Here is a 19706-nt window from a genome sequence, read left to right as displayed (position 1 = left end):
GGGAGGGGCCTGAGAGAGCCGAGGAGGGGAGAGGGGAAGGGTGGGGGGCGGGGCGGAGCGGAGAGCCTCCAGCTCCAGAGCACGAGGAGGGATGATGTCACTGGCAGCCAATCGAAACGCTCCTCCAGGAAGCTCGAAGAGAAAGCCGAAGCTGCGTTCAGGTGCAGCTCGTAAACGGGAAATACGGCGATGGAGCCTCTCTGTGTGGCCCGTAAACACACAAATCCGACTTAAAAATCACACTAATGGCAGCTAAAAACAGCTTCAGCACAATTAAAATAAATAAAAACATATATGTTACTTTGTTATGTGTTTGTTTGACTGTCAGCAAACTTATCTCATGAACTGATGAAACTTTCAGGATGTAATTAATGGACATACATCTGCAAGTTTTTGAGTAAGACCAATACCAGGCGGCCACAACAGCTAATTAACCTTAGAAGACACAAAAATGGCTATAACACAAGACATACATCTACACTTTTATAGATATTAAACGAAAATTTAGCATGGTAGTAGCTAGGAGTAATCCCCAACAATCTGAGGGATTTTTATTAAAAACATGGACATTAACGTTTGGAGCCGACCCTACCTGTCTGTTAGTAAGATATTTCATGAGACAGGAAACAGATTTTAATGAAATGTTAAGAAAGTGATAATTGAACTAGTTTTTGGAGTCAAGATGGCTCCCACAGCTAATCAACCCTGGCAAACACATAAATAGCTATACCTCAGTCAAATTTACAGACGTTGAGCTAAAATTTGGTGTGGTAGTAGATCAGAGTCTTTGTTTGTTTGTGATGAAGATCATGCAAACTATCCTGCTGAATTTTCCTCAATTTGTTGGAGCGAAGGAGCATTGGCAAAGAAAGACCTCAAAATAAATATGGTGCAGATCCAGATTAGTCTCTTAGAAAATTCAAGATGAGGATTTGGCCCTGACAGAAGCCTGTGCTTTCCAAGAGCTTTTTTTATTTATTTATTCTTTATATTTGTGAAACAAATGTGCTCGTCTTAAAGACAAACCTAATAAAATAAGAACTCTGTGTATTATTGCAGCAGGGCTTAAAATAGTCTTTCCTGCTTTTGTTTATATTTTATTGGCATATCTTTTGTCAGTCTTTTCTGTTTGACAGCACAAGTTCCTGGTAATATTCCTACTAAAACCAGAAAATGGTCTTCAATAGTTAATGTTAAAGGTAATTAAATTGTTAAAGGGGTTGTTCTAACTGAGCTTTGTTGATATCTTACTGTGTTTTCACTGGAAATGATCTCATAGAAACTTGTCTGTATTTGGGTGGGAGCATTTGACTCACACTTTTATGACAAACAGCAGAAGCTTTCTTTTGTTTTTTTAGTTTTTAAAAAGGAAAAAAACAACAATTTGTCTCTTCATAAGAAGCAAACCTCTCTCCTGACATGTAGAGTGATGATACCCTTGACTTGTTGCACGAAGAAGCAAACAGGAGCGTCTCCTTTGTGTAAGGCAACACAAGTGACCTGTTCGCAAGACGAAGAGGAAATATTATTAGTCGTAAGAAGTAGGCGCATTTGGCAGCAGGGCTGTCAAACAAAGTGCCAAATTGGCTGACAGCACAGCCCCGATACGACAGGATCAGTGTTACGGTGAAAGGGTCTCGCTGGCTGCAAAGCCCAAATATAATCCCAGCACTCCATTTATTCTCTCGGGCAACCTGAAACAACACGGGGCATGTGTTACCATTTCTATTATTAGGTCTCTGTGCGGTTATTTATAAATGGACACAGCTGATCAAAGCTGATAGGATTCCCAGCAACTCTTGTTTCACAATGTTAAAGGGTAAAACAAGCACAATGTGTGAACAGAAGACACTCAGAAGTCCATTTTTTGAATAAGATTATTATATTAATGTATTAATGACAGTAAGAACCCCATGAAACAACTGGCCTTTGACGTTATGTTGTTATGTTATTACTTTTTGCATGATGTTATGACGTCATCATCATTTTTATGTTCCTTTTCTAACTTTGAGTAATACAAATATGTATTATTATTGAATGGAAATATTTTTAGGTGATACTACATAACATCTTAGATGAACTTTGTGTAAATATCACATTTGTTCTATGTGCAAACTCTGTTGACATGAAAATGAATCTTGAAAAGGTTCCCAGAAAGTGTTAAAACATATTCTCAGTGGATCAACAAATTTAGTATTTTTGTTTGAGTTTATCATGCTTTTAAAGTTTAGCATGTTGACCTTTTCCAGTTAGCTCAACGATGCAGCTGAATCTGATAAATTATATTAGTTTTAACAAAGTCAGTCACTAAATTCTGTGTAAATTTAATATTCAAACAAAAAATAACTCTAGAAAAACTTCACATAGACTTAAACATTTTATTCTTAGTAGATCAACATAAATAGTATCTTTTGAGGAGATTATCACGCTGATATTCTCCATTTAGCTTTAAAAAGCACATCTGGTCGATATATGATGTAGTTTTAAAACAGCTAAACATAAAATATTGTGTAAACTAAAATGATGGCCTAAAATAAATGACTTTAAAACCCTAAAAAGTTTTACACTCAGTAAATTCACAAGATTTGTATTTTAAAGAGTAAAAAGTTAGCATGCTAATGCTAATTTTTTAGCATTAGCATGCTAATACTAACTTTTTCCAGTTAGCCACCAAAACAATGCAGCTGAATCTGATGAGTTTCATTAGTTTTAGGAAAGTCAGTCAAAACATTGTAAAAATTGACATTTTGATCTGAAAATGACACTGAAAAACCTTCTCAGTGAGCTAACCTTTTTTTTCACCAGGAATCAACTAAATTAGCACGCTATCTTTAGGCTAACATTAGCATATTAGCTAAGTAGCAATAGATAAATCTAAACTGCAAGTGACGCTAAGAATTTTGGTTTTAGTTTAATTTTATTGACTAGAAAAAGTGTTCGTACATCATTAACATTTATTCTATAAGAAATATGAGGGTTTTTTTATCCTAAATTACTTTGTTTTTGTTTGTTGTTGTCTCCTTTCTGTTGTTTTTTGTGACATATTACAAACACTGGCACCACTGAGGTTGGACTAATAAATTTCCTGATTGAAAATTAGACAAATAAATATTTTTTAATGTGAAAACATGTGCTTAAAACCTGTACGTGTGTATCTTTATTGGAGCTGTGTCACTAAATATTAAAGTGGCATTGAAAAAAATAATAACTACCACTATCTTTGTTTCATTTTGGTTGACATTATCGGTGCTTTTCCATTTCCACCAAAACAGAAAGAAGTCAGCATAAAGGTAAAATCAGTAATCTGTCCAATCTGCTGTCATTACAGACTGAGAACAGGTGGAAGTGAGAATGAATGCAGCTCATGAAAGCTTTCCATTATTTCACTCTGACTGCTCAGCTGGGCGAGAAAACTCATTTTACAACCGTTTGCTTCCCTTTGTGAGAATCTTGCTGTGGACCGAGACAACCATCTTTTGTTTTAAAAATGTCACCGTGGAAAACATGACAAAGTGCGGTTTCGTGTATCTGTTATTAGATAATGTCAGGTCTGCATGTGAAACACAGTCAAGTGGAAAATGTGACAGATCGTGATGTGGCGCGGCCCAGATGAAAGACCCAAACCACTTCCTGCCTTCAGCAAGGTGCAGATGCAGAGTCACATCTAACAGCGGCACAGGAAAGTCTCAACCTTTTGTAACCTTGGAAACAAGTCGTCATACATACAGTATATCCATTCAACGAGGCCCAGGTGACTGTTTGAATCACAAATAAGCCTATTTACTAATTGCTGCTTTTAGTCTTAAATATGCAGAAGACTGGCCTCTCCCGTCACTGTTTCATCCCATCTGGCTGTCAACCTTTTTTTTTTCTCAGAAGCTTAAGATTTTAATAAATGGAGGATTGTTGTTGCTTTTGATGGACTCTAAGAGGGAACGGCACAGATGGGCTTGCTGCAGACTTAACAGCTTGAAAAGCAACATGTCCAGCGATGGCGAGGAGGGGCCGCTGCCAAAGATTCAACAGCCTGTCGACCTATGCTTCTTCACTTTCTGCATATTTACCAGCCCCGACTTTGTCAGTCTGGAACACAAAGCAAACACCTTCGAGGGGTGTCTTTCATTGTCATTTAAAAAAAAAAAAAATCAATCTCGTCAACTTTGTCGAGCAGTTTAAATCAGCGAGCCAAATCTTTAACCGAGAACTGGCAGATCTTTTCAAAACAGCACCTTGTTTATCTCGAAAGATGTCTGACTGTCATCCTACTAACCGTCTGAGGTTCGCAGACTCCAAAAAAAAAAAAAAAATCAAATAAATTAATAAAAGCTAGACAACTGTCAGCCCGGTCTGTCGGTGCGTTCTGGCGCCTCCCTCAGAAGTGCTGTCACACCGAGACTGGCTCTTTATTTTTTTGTTTTAATGGGCAGAAATTTGTCCTAATCTTTGTATTTAGAAAACATGACTTTAACAGCTTGTTATATGTTTTATATTTAAAACACACAGGCTTAGAAAACCCCTAAACTCTTTTGTAAAACCCAGCAGATTTAATCAGGCTCAGAAATATTTATTCCAGGCTTCTTATTCACCATTTTACATTATTTAGACTGAAACAGGTGTTCGTGTGTCTGTCTGTCAGCAAAATATCCTACGAACCAGTGGATGCATTTTAATAAAACTGTCAAAATAATCATAATGCTCATCTACAACTGATTCCCTTTGGAGGCAACCTGCAGTAATCTGTTTTAGCTCAGATCTTTGTTTAAAACTTTTTTTTTGTTATGAACACATAATTAAAGCAATATTATTCAGAATAAACCACAAATTTTCCACTGACTTTACTTTTTGTTTCAGCTTCTTTCTTTTGGTTTTGTTTTGGTCTGTACTGATTCATTTCACCGTTTAGTTAAAACGTCAAATTCAGCTTCTTAGGTTTTAACTTCTGTGTTTTCTCTGGTTTCCAAACCACATGTAATGGCTTTTATTTGTTTATTTAATTTATTCAGTAACCCTGCTTGTCTTTGATTGTGTTTTAACTGCTCCAGTAGTTTCGGCTCTGAATTTGAACAAAAATTTTAAAAAGAACCTTTTTGTTTGATTCTCAGTCAGCTGCGACTTCAATCTTAAAATCGGACGTCTTTACTCAGTGTAAAGTTTGATCACTGCCTCCACCAACACCTTCTGAAATATCAGCATTTCAGCTACTTCAGCTGAAGCTTTCACGTTAATCAGCCGATAACTTCAACACTTTAGCTGCTCCTTTGTTTCTGGGTTTTGGTTTTACTTCAGGTCATTATCTGAAAGATTAACCTTTGAATAGCACCTGAGTGTCATTTAAAAACCCTTAAAATAACCCAGATCAAGACTTTGGTGTGTTAGAAAGAATGGTTTTTTATTAGCCGTACGTTTTTAGCACATTTCAGAGGTTATCAGGTGCTCCACGCCTGCTCTGAAACCTCCCCACAGGGGACTTCCAGCTGAAGGTGGAGGGCCTGTGAAAGTTGGCTGTGGGCAGTGAAAGTGAAAAGAAATCGTCTGCCTAATGGGGAAAACGTCTCCTCTTAGCGCCCTGTGCGTGTGCGAGGGGGGCCAGCAGCTGAGAGGTACAGTAACATCTCCATCATCCATCCACGGTTTTCTCCCAGTTCGACCAGTCTGCTCAGTGTTCACGTTGGCACGTCCCTTCAGCAGCAGCGAGCGGTGACTCATCCCCCGCCGTCACTAAGGAACAACCAAATATTGTCCGGTTAGGCAGCTGAATCATTTTAAAACATTCCCACTCGGTTTATTTTCTTGCAGACGGGGAGCAGGAACCGAACGAGGAAGTGTCCCTGTTCGCCTACTTATGGGTTTGCCTCGTGCTTTTAATTGTAAATGTTTTCACTCCGTTCGCAGTTGGAGCTTAATTTAACTCTGACCTTAACCCAGACGTGTCACGCGTGGGAGGCTGATGACGTCCCCTGATATTTATACCCGTTTCTGTGTTATAAACCAAACCGCTTGGCTTCGGCGCTCCAAGCAGAGAAAGTTATCAGGTGAACTCGCTGCTCCCGAGGCCCAAACTAAAACAGACGGGTAACAACATATAAATACCAACGAGCCTCTCTGCATTCGCTGGTAATCAAAGCCTAAATAGCAACAGTTTCTAGGACGAGTGGGAGACGGGTCACCTGCTGCACGGACATTTGAGGTCTGAATGATTCGTCCCAAAGGAGGCTGAGCTCTGGCCTCCGTTTCTGTCAGCAGCTGGGCTCCTGCTTCGAAAGGACCTGATCAGGACTGAAATAACATAAAACTAATATAACAAACACCACTTAACTTTGTTTAAGTATTCAATTAAAGGCCTAGATTTAATTGGAGAAATGCATATGGCCGCCGCCGCCGTTTATGCTGTTGTTTTAAGCTAAAAACCTTATGTTGAGAAATAAAGAAGTTGTAGCCGTTCTGGTCAAACCTTGGAAATAAAAACAGTAGTATCGCAAGAGGCTCGGAGTATGTGCTGGGAATGACTCTCAGCTACTACCACGTCAAAGTTTGGGCCAATATCTGTAAAATCAACCGAGTTACAGCCGTTTTTGTGTTGGCTAATGTTGATTCGCCACGGTGTCCGTCTTGAATTGGATTCACCCAAAATGTTAACCGGTTGTAGACGCGAACCTGGCGATTACTTCCTGCAAGGTTCGTTAAAGTCCATCCAGTGGTTCATGAGATATTTTGCTAACAGACAAACCGGGTTGACTCCAACAGTTAATACTAAATTTTTTTAACAAATATTTTGTGCAACTACTTTGTGTATATGGCGTGAATGACTCTCAGCTGCAAATACACTAAATTTTAGCACGATATCTATAAAACTGTCGGAATTACAGCCATTTTTGTGTTTCGTAAGGAGAGTTCGCTGAGGCAGCCATCTTGAATTGAGGTGACTCCAAAAGTTAATTAGTTGTAGACGTATACCCAAGGATTACCTTCTAGGAGTTTCATTGAAATCCATCCAGTGGTTCATGAGATATTTTGCTAACAGACAGATGCCAAAATACAAAGGGGCGCAATGACGAAGGCATCCTCTCGTTTTGCCTGCAGCTTGTAAAAAAAAACTCTGTTGTCCCTGAAGCCTCGGATGTTATCGTTGCTCATCCTAACTCTTCCCATTTTTCCTTATTATCCTGAACAAGCTGCTGCGGCTGTCAGAAATGTGAAACGCTTCACTTCCTGCGTGACAGAGGAGGATTTTGCAGCCGACACCTGGTGGGCAGAACAGCGGATTCGACGCCCTACCTTAGTTCTGATGAGCAGATGTTCCTCTGTGAAAAGGAGACAAGATCCAGACGAGAAATGTGTTGAGAAATGATTTTTTAGCTTCTCTTTGTAATCATTACGGGGTTTTTCTTAATAGGTTTTGTTACCATTTAATTATGGATTAAAAACCTAATTATTAGCTTAATTATCACTCAACGCTGAAGGCGAAGCAATCAGGTTTTTGTCCAGGTGTGTGTGTCAGTTAGCAAATATCTCATGAATCAGTGAATGGATTTTGGAACAAAAAGAAAGAAAATCTCAAATTAATCACTGGATAAAGATCTAGAACTGATTAATGTTTGGATTCAACTCAATTCAAGATGGAAGCCACAGCCATCTGACCCGAGCCTTCTCCAAAACGGCTGCAACTCAGTGAATTTCATTTGTGTTGAGCTAGGATTTGGCGCGGTTGTAGCTGAGAGTCATTCACAACAAACTCTGACAGCTCACACAAGATATCAAAAAACTGCACGAGAAAAAGGCTGTTTCGTTATTTTCAACGTAAGACTCTGATGGCGGGCAGGCGGGCGATATGCATTCCTTCAAGGAGACCTTTAATTTTCATTCTACGGTTCGGGCCTAGTCCTGATAAAGAAACGCGTCCTTCTGGATTAACCACAAAATGATAAGATGTCCTCGTTATCTAACTGTCTTCTGTGCTTTTCTCTCCTCCGTGTTTACGCTTTAACAGAGCGGAAGTCCACGGCGAGCATGCAAACGGCCGGCAGGAGGCCGAGGAGGACAGAAGAGGGGAAACCTATGAAGCAGGGAGCGATGCGTGTCACCGGTGACGTCAGGCGTCCAAACGTCCAGGGTGACAGCGGCGGCAGCAGCGGCCTGAGTCAGAGGATGACATCAGTGCTGCGAGCTGTCAGGCAGGTCGTGAAAGGGCTTAGGCCCACGCTCCCCATTGTCCGCCGGTTAATGCCGTCATTCATCCCGCCACCGTTTGTTAATCTGGCCCAACCACACAAAGACACGCAAACTGCAATTTTTTAAAAAGTGTCGGCTCTCTGAAACACAACATTAGTCTTCACACAAACACTGGGCTCTCTATGCACACTTAAATGTAAATTATCTGCGCCCATGCCTGGAAAGTTAAAGGGATAGTCCGGTCATTTTTGAAGCGAATCTGCTGTCAAAGAGTGACATCCATCATGGAGGACAGAGTTTAGAGAAAACAGCAGGCTAGGCTAATGGCTACCTAAACGAGGGCCAGCTCGTTCTCTTTCTCAAAAATCTCATACTAACGTAAAAGAACCGTACAATAACTGATATTAAACCACCACTTTTTCACACAACATTGTTCAGTTTGTTGCCGTCTCCTTGACCGAACGACGCCCGTGTTACGACGCGAACGTGTGCGCGGACCGTGTACATCGAGAAAATGACGACAAGCTAAACGAAGCAATGTGAAAATGTAGGTTTAGCATTAGCTGATGTGACCTTCTCACACACTAGCATGACATTTTTGAGAAGCGGTTGTTTTAGAAGCCTGAAAAACAATAAAAAACGGGGCCATCGTTTGGCTAGCTGTTAGCTTAGCCAAGAGGAAAACTTCTGCTCTTTGCTACATGCCACAGTTTTAAACCCACATAGTTTTTCATTATATACTGATATATACTGAACTGCCAAAGACCTGAAAAGCCCATGAATGTAGATTCACTGAGACTGTTAAAAAACGTAAAGATAATAATCTTCATGGAGACTAAGATGGAAGACAAGCTGGCTAACGTGTGGCGCTCGTTACCAAAACGTTTGCTTTTTCTGTCCTTTTCTTGCCTTAATTTCAAAACCAATCAGCACATATCACTCTCACGAGGATTCAAACACAAATCTCCTGCTTCAAGGTTTAGTTTTATTCCTCTAAATACAAATTAAAGCAATTCAGCTGTCAACCTTTGTGCTGCTTTTCTGCCTTTCAGTAACTAAATGTAAGATAACTGATGTAGGACGGCTCGTCTTCATCATCAGTGTCTCCCGTAACAGGAAGTAGTAATACACCGTCCCATGTGTGTGTGTCCAGATTGTTTTGCTTGGATGTGCGGTCTCACAGTTTTGCCATTGACAGCCGGTTGTGTCGGCCTTTACGTGTGAAACATCTGTGACAATTTCTAAAATGGTATCAACCTCTGCGTCTCCTTCAGCAGACAAACCGGTGGGCGGGAGGAAGTTCTCCTTCGAAGAGGGATGAGTAAAGACTGAAACACACACACACACACACACACACACATATTCATTCATTCAAAAAGCACCAAGTTTGGTTGTGTTTTCCAACCGCGCGAGCTCCCCGGCAAACCCTGACATGCGAGGCTTTCTTCAGGTCAGCCTGAACTCATTTTTGTTTTGTTTCTCCTGCTCATTACGGAGAACAGATGAGTGTGTGTGTGTGTGTGTGTGTGTGGAGGGGGGGTGAGTCAGTGGGCTCGAGTGCGCTTCTGAGTCACCGTGGTTTGCTCAGGTAACCAGCAGGCTTCTGAAGAACTGGTTCAAAGAATCCTCCGGCCTACCTGGTATCACATCAGCAGAGTTTCAGAGAACAAAAAAAGGTGTTTGGTTGTGAATGACATCACCTGCCGAGTTGTATAAATATCCATTACGTTTCTTTTTTTTTTTTCTTTTTTTTTTGACATTTGAAGAAAAAGGAAATCAAACGGGAGGTGAAAAATCTAAGATTCCATGTTTACTGAAACCCACTCATTACCCTCCTTTGTGCAGCACTCATCGGTTTACAAGAAAAGATTAAACCGTGTGAGTGTTTCACACATTTAACCAAACTTTATTTCATCTCACACAGATTTATTTATTTTTTCTGTGTGTGCTGAATGTGATTTAATCTGGGGGGGGGATATATAATAAGACAGGACTAGAGAACAACAATGCTAAGTTGCTTTAAAGACAAATTTTTCTTTCCAATATTTCAGCTAGAGTGCCCCCTGCAGGAATGGGTGATAATGTCTAGTCTTTGAAAATATATACATATACAAATTTTAAAATAAGGCAAAAATATCCATCCGTCCATTTTCTTTACCCGCATTAAACTGCAAAATTAGGGAAAAGGTCTAAAGAAAACAACTTAAATGAATATAATAGTTGAATATTCTATCTTTACACCTTTAATTGTGGGAGTAACACAGGAGGTAATGATGTTAAATTGTCTCAATAAGCCATAAAATGTGGCTGAATTTGAACCGAAAACCAGCTTCAGTGATTAAATCTTTTTATACTCCATTTTGTTTTCCTTGTTTAGAAAAGTGATGAAGCTGCTTAATGTGGGAAACTGTCTTTAGGTCAAAGTGAAGTTCATCCATTCATTAATTTCTCAATATATCCATCCATCTGGGAAGATTTTCCTCCATCCATCCATCCATCCATCCACCCATCTATCTATCCGTCCATCTTCTTGCACCTATTTCCTAGCTACCCAAAGCTGTTACCAGGCCAAAGAAAGAACAGTTAACCCCATCCAGATCATTCTTGGAGGGACAGACCAGGAAACTCCCTAACAGAGGTGTCCAGGAGGCTTTCTAACCAGACGAAGCACCTCAGCTGACCCCTGTCCACGTGGAGGCGCCCCGGCCTCCTCCACGCTACATGGAAGCTCATTTCAGCCACTTGTATCCAGGATCTCCAAGAACATGTTCCTTCAGCCATGACCCACACCTCGCAGCCTCCTGACCATATGTGAGGCTTCTTCTTCTTCACCCTCATCCCCTCCAGTCCATCCTGCCACGACTCCCAGATACTCGAGTGAATTTAGTTGTTTTTTTTGTTTCATCCTAAAAAACTATATCTATAACATTCAGAAGAGAAACCATGAAGGTTCTCCCTTTTCTTGGTTAACATCAAGTTCACAAGGCACCAACAGAAGAGAATCCATAAATCCACATTTGACAACACGAAACATTTCAGAAAACACTCGACCCCTGACAACAGGAGCCAGGAGTTTAAACGCTTCTGTTCGTTGTATATTCAGAGCGGCGTGTCACTTTCCTCCCTCCTAGATGTGATATAGATGCACCGTCACGGCTGTCATCCGCACCTTAATAATTGATGCCTGCACAGGATTCACTTCTGCTTCCTTTTTTTTGATGTTTCTGATCGCTCAGGGTTTCTGTTTTTCCACGCAGCCTATAAGGAGAGCCGGTCATCACACAGGGCCGCTGATTGGCGCGTGTTGGAGTCGTTATAACAGCAGCTGTTTGTGTCCAGGAAAATAAGGAAAGAAACCCAGGAATTAGTCCTGACCAACCATCCCCCTGGTTTAGCAACATTCCTGTGAGGTTATGAGGTTATGCTGGATAAATGGACCAATCTTAGACGTGTTCACACACACACACACAGCTGAGCAGAAATCAGCTCACACACTTTCTATTCTTCTAATACATTATTGAGAGGCTTTTTTTTTGCAGCTGCGCTCTGAGAACAAAGGTATCTCAGTTGTCACTTTCAACTTCACAGGACTGAACGGAGGAGATATTTTAGGATATCTTTCCTTTTTTAAATCTTTTTTTTTTATTATTTTCATCTCCACAAGAATCAGCTCCCCTCCAGCAGTTTATGCCTCGGTCTCTGTCGGCGTTGTAACACTTTGGTCATCCCGTCGCAGGTTTGGGACGCACCCATTACGCTCCGGTCGCTCTGCTCCAAAGCCGTTTCATTTTAAAGCTGACTTATGCAGGATTTTCCCTCCGTTCGCTTTTCTTTAAAAATTCCCTTTTATTTATTGGTTTGATTTCCGGTCGTGTTTTGAGCGGCAAGCTTCTGACTTCATGCCTCACGTTTCCCCGTTTTATGTCCTTCCCGTTCAAAGGCCCGCAGCGCCGCTCAAACCCAACATTTTAACCAAGGACGCGTTGAAGAATAAAGCTGCATTTTTACTGTAATGTTCCGGGACCTCTTTGCTAAAAATGTTTTTGATTTTGTTTTTATTTATCTCTTAATTAAATTCACAATCAAGAAAAACGTGCCACAAACCGTTCAGACGGGACTTCCACAACAATCTCACTCCTTTCTCTTACGTTTTAAGAATTATAAGACGGCATTCATTAAAATATTTTCCTGAGAAGTTTTTTTTTTTCCTCTCAGTTTTTAAACAAATGAGCTCGGCCTAATCTGTGCTTTTATTACTGTTACTAAACTTTCTGAGATGAAGCGTTTGGCCCAGAACTGAGGAATAAAAGGATCATTTTGCTCGGTTTCTAGTTGTATGTTAAAAAGGTAAAAGACTTAAAATATATAATTCTTAGAGCAAATGCCACCTTCGCATCCAGTTAAAGGTTTTATTTTTATTCCCTAACAAAGTCAAATCTTTAAAGAAGTTGCAGGTTTGTGGGTCTGATGACCAATCAGAGATGGGATTTTTGTTAAAACTATAAACTCTTTATGTGACTTTTCCCCAGCTCTTATCAACGCTTCCTCGTTTTTATCTCTGCTTCTCGACTGAAGTTTGAGTTTTCCCTGAACCGTTTTGTTCAATTATATTTAAATTATTTCCCCGGCTAATCCTGATTTGACGCGACCTTAACTTTAAATGCTAGTTTTTATCAATTAATCCTCATTTGATTTGTCTATTATCCATCACAAATATGCACTGCAGGGCTGTTTCTAAGTATTAATCGATGGATCGACGCCTAAAGTCCAAAGCTGTGGGCTGAGAGCTGAATTTACCAACAGTGCTGGGCTCAGACCCAAACAGCTGCTTCAGGAAGCAACAAGGGTCGTTGGGGACACTTTCTATTGTTCGTACCTTTCGGTGATCTCAAACAGGCCATTACGTCAACCTCTAATGTCTGACTGCTGAGGTCAAGAAGAACATGAAACCCAAACACGGCAGCAAAGTTTAATGGGAGACAAACAACAAGGATGGAGCGGTTCTGAGATGAGGGTCCGAGCTCCGAGGGAGCAGACTCCCGGAGGAGCGGCTCCGACAGCAGCACAATGACCGGCTCGACTGGGAACATCTGTGTAGATAATTAACTGAACTAAGAAGTCCCCCCCCCAAAAAACAAAAAAACAACAAGAAGATCACAGGCAGGACCAACGAAGCAGCTCCTGCCTCCATCGTCCCCGCTGCTCCCAGAGTTTTTGAATTTTCAAAACGCCACGTGTTGTGTTTTCCCAGATGTCTTCTCCAGCTGCTCCTGTTGTCGGGAAAACGCTCCGGGCTTCGGTTTACGTAACGACTGCAAAGCAACACATGCAGCATGGCTGACTGGGCTGTAACGCTGCACGCCGCTGGATGGGAGGCTTTATCTGATGGTTGGGTTCGAAGGCCAGGATCAAGCCGTGCTTATAGAAACGACGAGCCTGCTCACTGCAGCTTTCTGAATAAAGCCTGAATCTTATCCCCCCCCGTCTGAGCAGAAAACAGACTAACAGCAGGAAACTTTCTCCGGCTTTCAGAGGTTAACGCCGTTTACTGTTCACCTCAATCCAACGGTCACGTAAGATTCGGCTCTTCAGAAAGAAACGTCCTGACATCGGGAGCTAGACTCTGTTTCTGCTGCTGCACAGAACTCCACAACAACAGCTCCACATGGTGGCAGGACGAGAGCAAAGCTGCGTCTCGTTTTTCATCAGCTTGAACCCGTTTCTGTGTTTCTTTGAACCTTGACGCACAAAACATTGTACTCAAAGAAACTCGGAGGTCTTATTGAAATCCGTTGAGTCTTTTGGTTTTGTTACTCACAGACGACGCGGTCTGACGCCTCTGACTCACGACTGCTCGGCAGCGTATCTCAGTCTTCGATCTGCCAAAAGAGAAAAGACAAGAAAATAAGGACCTAAACAACATGTAGCACGTTTATTTCAAGGTGTCAAACTAGCAAAACGCCTAAATGTTTTCATAAACTCTTACATCAGTCCTCTACTGTGCCGTGAAGACCAAAAAATTTAGAAGATTATGAATAAATCAGTGGTTTATTTTAAATTAGATGCCACAATCAGGTAAAACACTGCGTGATAAAAACACCAGGAAATCTAAATTTGGTTTTATTTATACGATAAGATAAAAAACCTGCTCCCAGATACTGAAATGTACCCTTCTGTGAGCAGCTGTGTACGGGAGGAGAGCGTTAAAATCATTTATTTTGAGCTGAACCCAAAAGTAAAACAAATGCACTGATAAGCAAAGTCCAAGATAAATAAATGTGTAAGAATAACACATCAGACAGCCGCGAACAGTTCACACGTCACACTTTTCTTTAAGGAACGCTGCTTTCCTTTTAGAAAATAAAATGCACATCTACCGACCTGGGCACAGGATCTTTGCGAGCGACGCCTTCACCTCCAGGAGTTTGGGGTTCTCCTCGGAGTCTTTGGCGGCGTGGAAGCTTGTGAAGTGCAGCGCGGGCCACCAGTACTTCCTTGTCTCCATGCGTTCGCAGACGACGCCCTCCCAGCCGTCCCTGCAGACCCGCAGAGACGGGCATTAGCGAGGACGATCAGCGGCAGTCGGTTCAAGAATCAACGACAGTAAGAGCTCTCTGCGTACTCTGACTGCAGCTCCCGAACAACGGCCTGTAAGCACCTCCACACGTCCAGGTTGCTCCTCCAGCAGCCGAAGTCAAGCATCTCGAGAAGAACTCCTAAAGCTTTCTGAGTGTCACTCCTTTTGTCTTTGAGCAAAACAACAACAAGCATTAACTCACATTCCTGTAGAAGAATTCTTACTGGGAGGCAACACCAAAAGAAGCTTTGCACACAAATAATTAAGTGTATTTTATTTTACATACAATTAATAATTAGAGAAACTTTCTTTTTTTACCTGACTGAAGCAGAAGGGAGCTGTACTCCAACATCAGCTCGTGGCTTGGGACTAAAACATGGAGGTTCTATAACAAAAAAAAAGTAATTTTTAACATGTTTTGGATAGAAAACATGTGGCAGGTAGCTCCAACTACTATAAGAACATGTATTAAATATAATAGTCTGTAAACCATTTAACGTATTAGTTAATGTTCACTCTTTAACAAAACATCAAAGCTATAAAAGGCGATGACGCTTTTAATTTGCCGTTTTACCTTTAAGGCTTTCATCAGCCTCTTCTCTGGAGCGTCGTGCCTCTTTAAGTACCGGTACATGTAGAAATGTGCGTTGGGATTAGGCGGGAAGCTGTTGTCATACGCGTAGTCAGTCAGGACTTTGAGAGCCTCCTCGTGATCCCCGTAAAACTCCAACATCTGCCAAAATAAAACGAGAAGGATGGATGGCAGGGGGAGTTTCTGCAAGCCGATTTACAACCAGCACAAAGAGACAAAAATCTAATTTACCGACACAACAACTTCAGACAAAGAGTCCTGATATGATATTAAATGGGTTTGTGGAAAATCTACACTTGAGGTAACGACAACAACTGAACAAAAGCGTCTTTTTACTGACGTTAAAGAGAAAATGAAGAAAGAAAATGGTTCAGTACGGCCTGGGTTTATGCATGAGTTGACAAAAGTCCTTAAAAACAAAAAGACAGCATTCAGCTACTGGTGATTTGCTTTAAAACCCAGATACAGTTGCAGCCCATTTCAGCTTAGTTTTACAAAAACATGACCGCTGAGCAAAACAAAACAACTGGTACAAGAAGAACAAGAAGATAAATCTAGAAGTGATGTTCGTTTCTCCACAGTTATTGCATGTTCATAAAATCAGCTTGATTTTTGGTAATTACAGGACATTCACTGGTAGCTGGAGGACTTTTTTTTAGCATAAATAAAGCATCAATATCTGCCTGCTTGAGTGGTGAGCAAACGTTTCTTGCTCGCCCCAGTTTTACAAACTAGGCATTCACCGAGGCCCCGGAGAACAAAGGTTTACCTCGACGTAGCTCAGAATGAAGGGATCCCAGACGCCTGGATTTTTCAAAATCTCTTGAAGATTCACAGAAGCCTGTCTGAAGTAGTTATGGACGCTTTGGTTGTCTGAGTCAAACGAATCTGAAAACAGGCAGCCAAATGTCAAAATAAAGACTTTTTTTTCACAAATATACAGGTGCAGTTACTGTTTCTATCCTTTAGGGGGCAGTGTAACATAATAGAAAGGCTAGGGAAGTCTTGAAAACACAAGTAAATAAAGGATGCTTCTTGTGTTTAGCCTTACGGTTTTTAGAGAGGTTAGCCTTTTTGTCGCACCAGATGATGTAATCCAACAAGCTCCTGTAGGCCTGGATCAGTTTCGTCCTCTGCAGCTGAGAGGTTGTCTCCTTCCCGTACCGCCAGCTTTCTGCAACACACAGCTGCTGCTTCGCGTCTTCGATGTGACCGTGGAGCATCAGGTGGAAGGAATGTTCCAGGCTAATCTAAAAAAAAAAAAGCACATCAAAAGACACAAAGACGTTGTAAAAAAAGGCAAAGCAACAAAAGAGAACTCTGCAAACTGCCATCAGGTTTGTTAAGCAACATACCATCAGGTAAAGCTTAACGCCTGAGTGTTTCATCCGTTCATAGATGATGTTGTAGTCGTCCATCGTTGAGTTGGGAAGGTGGTGAAGGATCTCGGTGCTGATTCTCCAAACAAGCTGGAGTCCAAATTATTAAGAAATGACACCACTATAATGTTATTATGTGTGTGACTCTATGTAGACTAAAATAAAAACGACAGATGTGTGTATTTGGGCCTTTACAGCTCGTGTTGACAGGTTTACCTCTCTCTGTGCCGTGGTGTTCTTCTGATGCTCGAGGATTTGAGGGTAGCACGCCATGTACTCTGCTGCCTCCTGCCACCTGTGATGCAGCATGGCTTCCCTGATTTGCTCCAGACACATTCTGCATGACCCCAGGAAGCCCGTTTCGTTGCGCGACTCTGGAAACATTTAGATCAGCTCATTTAGAAACACAACACTGCAGGTTTTATAGTGACGCAGGTATATTTTTGGCCTTTATTTAGAACATTGTGGAACACCGGCATTCAATGATTTGGATGAGTGAGTGAAAACTTTTGGAAATATAGTGTATTTACATGTACAACACTTTACCAGGATACACCTAAGTTCATACGTATGTCCACCCAGACTAGTTATCAGACTCATTTTAAAAAGTTTTCTAAAGTAAAAAGAGAAATGTACGCATGCGTGTCGTGCTCTCTTCTCACCTACATACAGATGTTTAACCAAAGGAAGCTTTGATTTCCGTCTTTTCTTAGAGCTGTTGTCTGAGGAGTCACTGTCATTGTCCGGGTCCCCGTGAGACTCCAGGTCTTTGTCCAAATTGCCCACATTCAACATTTCTGTTCGATTATCAGGATGCAGAATTCCCTCCGGCATGAAGAAGTTTTCAAAATGCTGTTTTCTGTTTTGGCTGAAATGACAGATTGTGACAACTGGAATAAAGCAAGGACAACATCTGCAAACATGAGAAACAAATCAATTTTGTACTTGCAAGATTTATTTACATTTTTGACATTTTAAAACTATTCTCACAATTTCAGCTGAACAATAAAAAGGGCTGGGGAGGTGTATTCTGTCCAGTATGTAAAAAACCAAAATTTTTTACCTGCATACATATTTATTATTCAGCCTTGTGCAGGTATTTATTTCAGAAATATAGATTACTTTGACGTTTTTCCCCTCTACCAACCCACCTGCTTTGTTATTATAGGAATGTCTCAAAAATAAGATTAGTTTTTATATAACTGAGACCATCTGAAATATTGTTTCCTAACTTATCATTTAGCATCACAGCAAGTTCAGCAGAAATGATCAAAATCTGAGAAAATAGGTCATTTTAAAATTTTTGAGCCACTTATTTTTCTGCAAATTCAGTTTCCAACTTTTGTTTTTTTAGTAACCTGAGTCAACACCATTGTGATTCCTTTTCTTCTTCAGGTTTCAGTGTGGATTATAAACTGTCGTCACGCTGTTTGGGTGATTTCTGATCAGATTAGAGCTGTGGTTTCTAAACTTTTCACCTTTTAAACCAAAACATATCAGTGGTAGAGTCTTGTGATTCTAACCATCACTGGTTTATGTACAAATATTACTAATAAAGCCTAATAAACAAAGACATAATGACAACACAAACAGTCTAAACTAGCAGAGCACTTTTAAAATAATCTATTCATCATTGCTGATTTTATCATTTCTAGTAATTATGAGGGAAGTATGTCATTAGCAATCATATTTACATTTAATTTGGCTTCTGCAGATTATTTAAAGACTTGGTAAGAACTTTGGGAACCAGTGGATTAGGAGATAATACTTGTTGATACCATAATTTAAGCACATAAGACCAGGTCTAAACTCCAGTGTGATGCTAACTTTCAAGCTAGTTGTTAGCTTTATTAGCATAGCTCTCAATTAACTGGGGCGAGTTAAACCACTTTACATTTTAAAAAAAGAAAAGCGTTTAACTTCAAAATAAAACAGTAGGTTACAAAACTGAATTAGAAGTTAACAGACTTACCTCTAAGCAGTAAAGATGTTTCTGAAAGTCTCTAACCAAGCAAACGATGCTACCGGCTAACGCGAGCTAACGTCTAAAAACAAAACAGCTTTGTCGGACTTTAAATTCCTGATGTTTTAAAATTTATGGGACACTTTTCTTCCCACTTGTTTGTTTGTAAAGACCATGCTGTCAGAGCAGCTAAAGGAAGTAAAGCAGAAAGCGGCAGCGCCTGTTGGCTGTTTGAACATGTGTTAAGCCGACAGGTGTTGCGGCGAAGTTGGTACACCCCCTCCCAAGAGAATCTGTGCTCCCTGTGTCGGGAGCCTGCACAATGCAGTTCAACAATTAAAAAAAACACACACACAATAAACTAACAACATTCACACAGTAAATAAAAAGTGTAACTATATCGAGGTTAATTTGATTGAAGTCGACGCGTAGTCATTCAAATCTGCGTTTCTTTCTGTGTGCGCGCTCCCGAGACAGCGGGCACAGAATCTCTGGGGGTACTTAACTCAGCGCAACAACGGAAGAGGCGGGACTAGCGCTACGTTTCCTCCATCTGCTTCCTCCTCTGCTAAAGTTAGGCTTAATACATAAAACCACGGCTCAAAACAATCTAATCTAATCACAATAATAAGCACTTATTTTCAAATTAAACATTTATTATTATTATTATGTATTGCTGTTGTTGTTTACTGTTTTGGGTTTCAAAAGTAAGCAAAAGAACAGTAAACTTTATTTTTCTTAAAAGCTGACTCATCAAGGCCACAATAGCTATCAAAATATGTTTGTGTCAAAAAATTCTGTTTTTTATTTAAATTTATTGTTTATGTGTATCATCCATGATAAAAAAAATACCCACTAAATATGCATCATTCACTAGCAAAAGTCTACAGCATAATTTGTAATATTTGAGTGAAATCAGCAGTCAGTTTGCCAACAATTATAAGTTGTAAACATGACGAGCAACAATTGCTGTTTTCTAACACAATTTTTACAAAATTCCTGATGAGTTTGAGTTAAATTAACCCC

At 40.5% G+C, this 19706-nt stretch overlaps 1 protein-coding gene across 1 annotated transcript; it reads right to left on the bottom strand.

Annotated features, from left to right (window-relative positions):
- Positions 1 to 5370: 5370 nt before the first annotated feature.
- taf1a (TATA box binding protein (TBP)-associated factor, RNA polymerase I, A) lies at positions 5371 to 18967 on the bottom strand. The gene is made up of 12 exons (XM_017411957.3): positions 18690 to 18967; positions 17380 to 17585; positions 16934 to 17091; positions 16694 to 16807; positions 16390 to 16588; positions 16108 to 16226; positions 15321 to 15479; positions 15065 to 15131; positions 14792 to 14915; positions 14551 to 14705; positions 13988 to 14048; positions 5371 to 5718 (listed from the first exon to the last, which is right to left on the bottom strand). Exons 2-11 carry the CDS (start codon positions 17549 to 17551, stop codon positions 14014 to 14016), a joined length of 1302 nt encoding a protein of 433 aa, XP_017267446.1. The 5' UTR covers positions 17552 to 17585; positions 18690 to 18967; the 3' UTR covers positions 5371 to 5718; positions 13988 to 14013.
- Between the last annotated feature and the right edge of the window lie 739 nt (positions 18968 to 19706).

The sequence above is a fragment of the Kryptolebias marmoratus genome, linkage group LG19 (genome assembly GCF_001649575.2).
Source record: "Kryptolebias marmoratus isolate JLee-2015 linkage group LG19, ASM164957v2, whole genome shotgun sequence".
Taxonomy (NCBI): domain Eukaryota; kingdom Metazoa; phylum Chordata; class Actinopteri; order Cyprinodontiformes; family Rivulidae; genus Kryptolebias; species Kryptolebias marmoratus.
The sequence above is the reverse complement of the archived record's forward strand: the minus strand, read 5'-3'. Positions and strand labels throughout refer to the sequence as shown.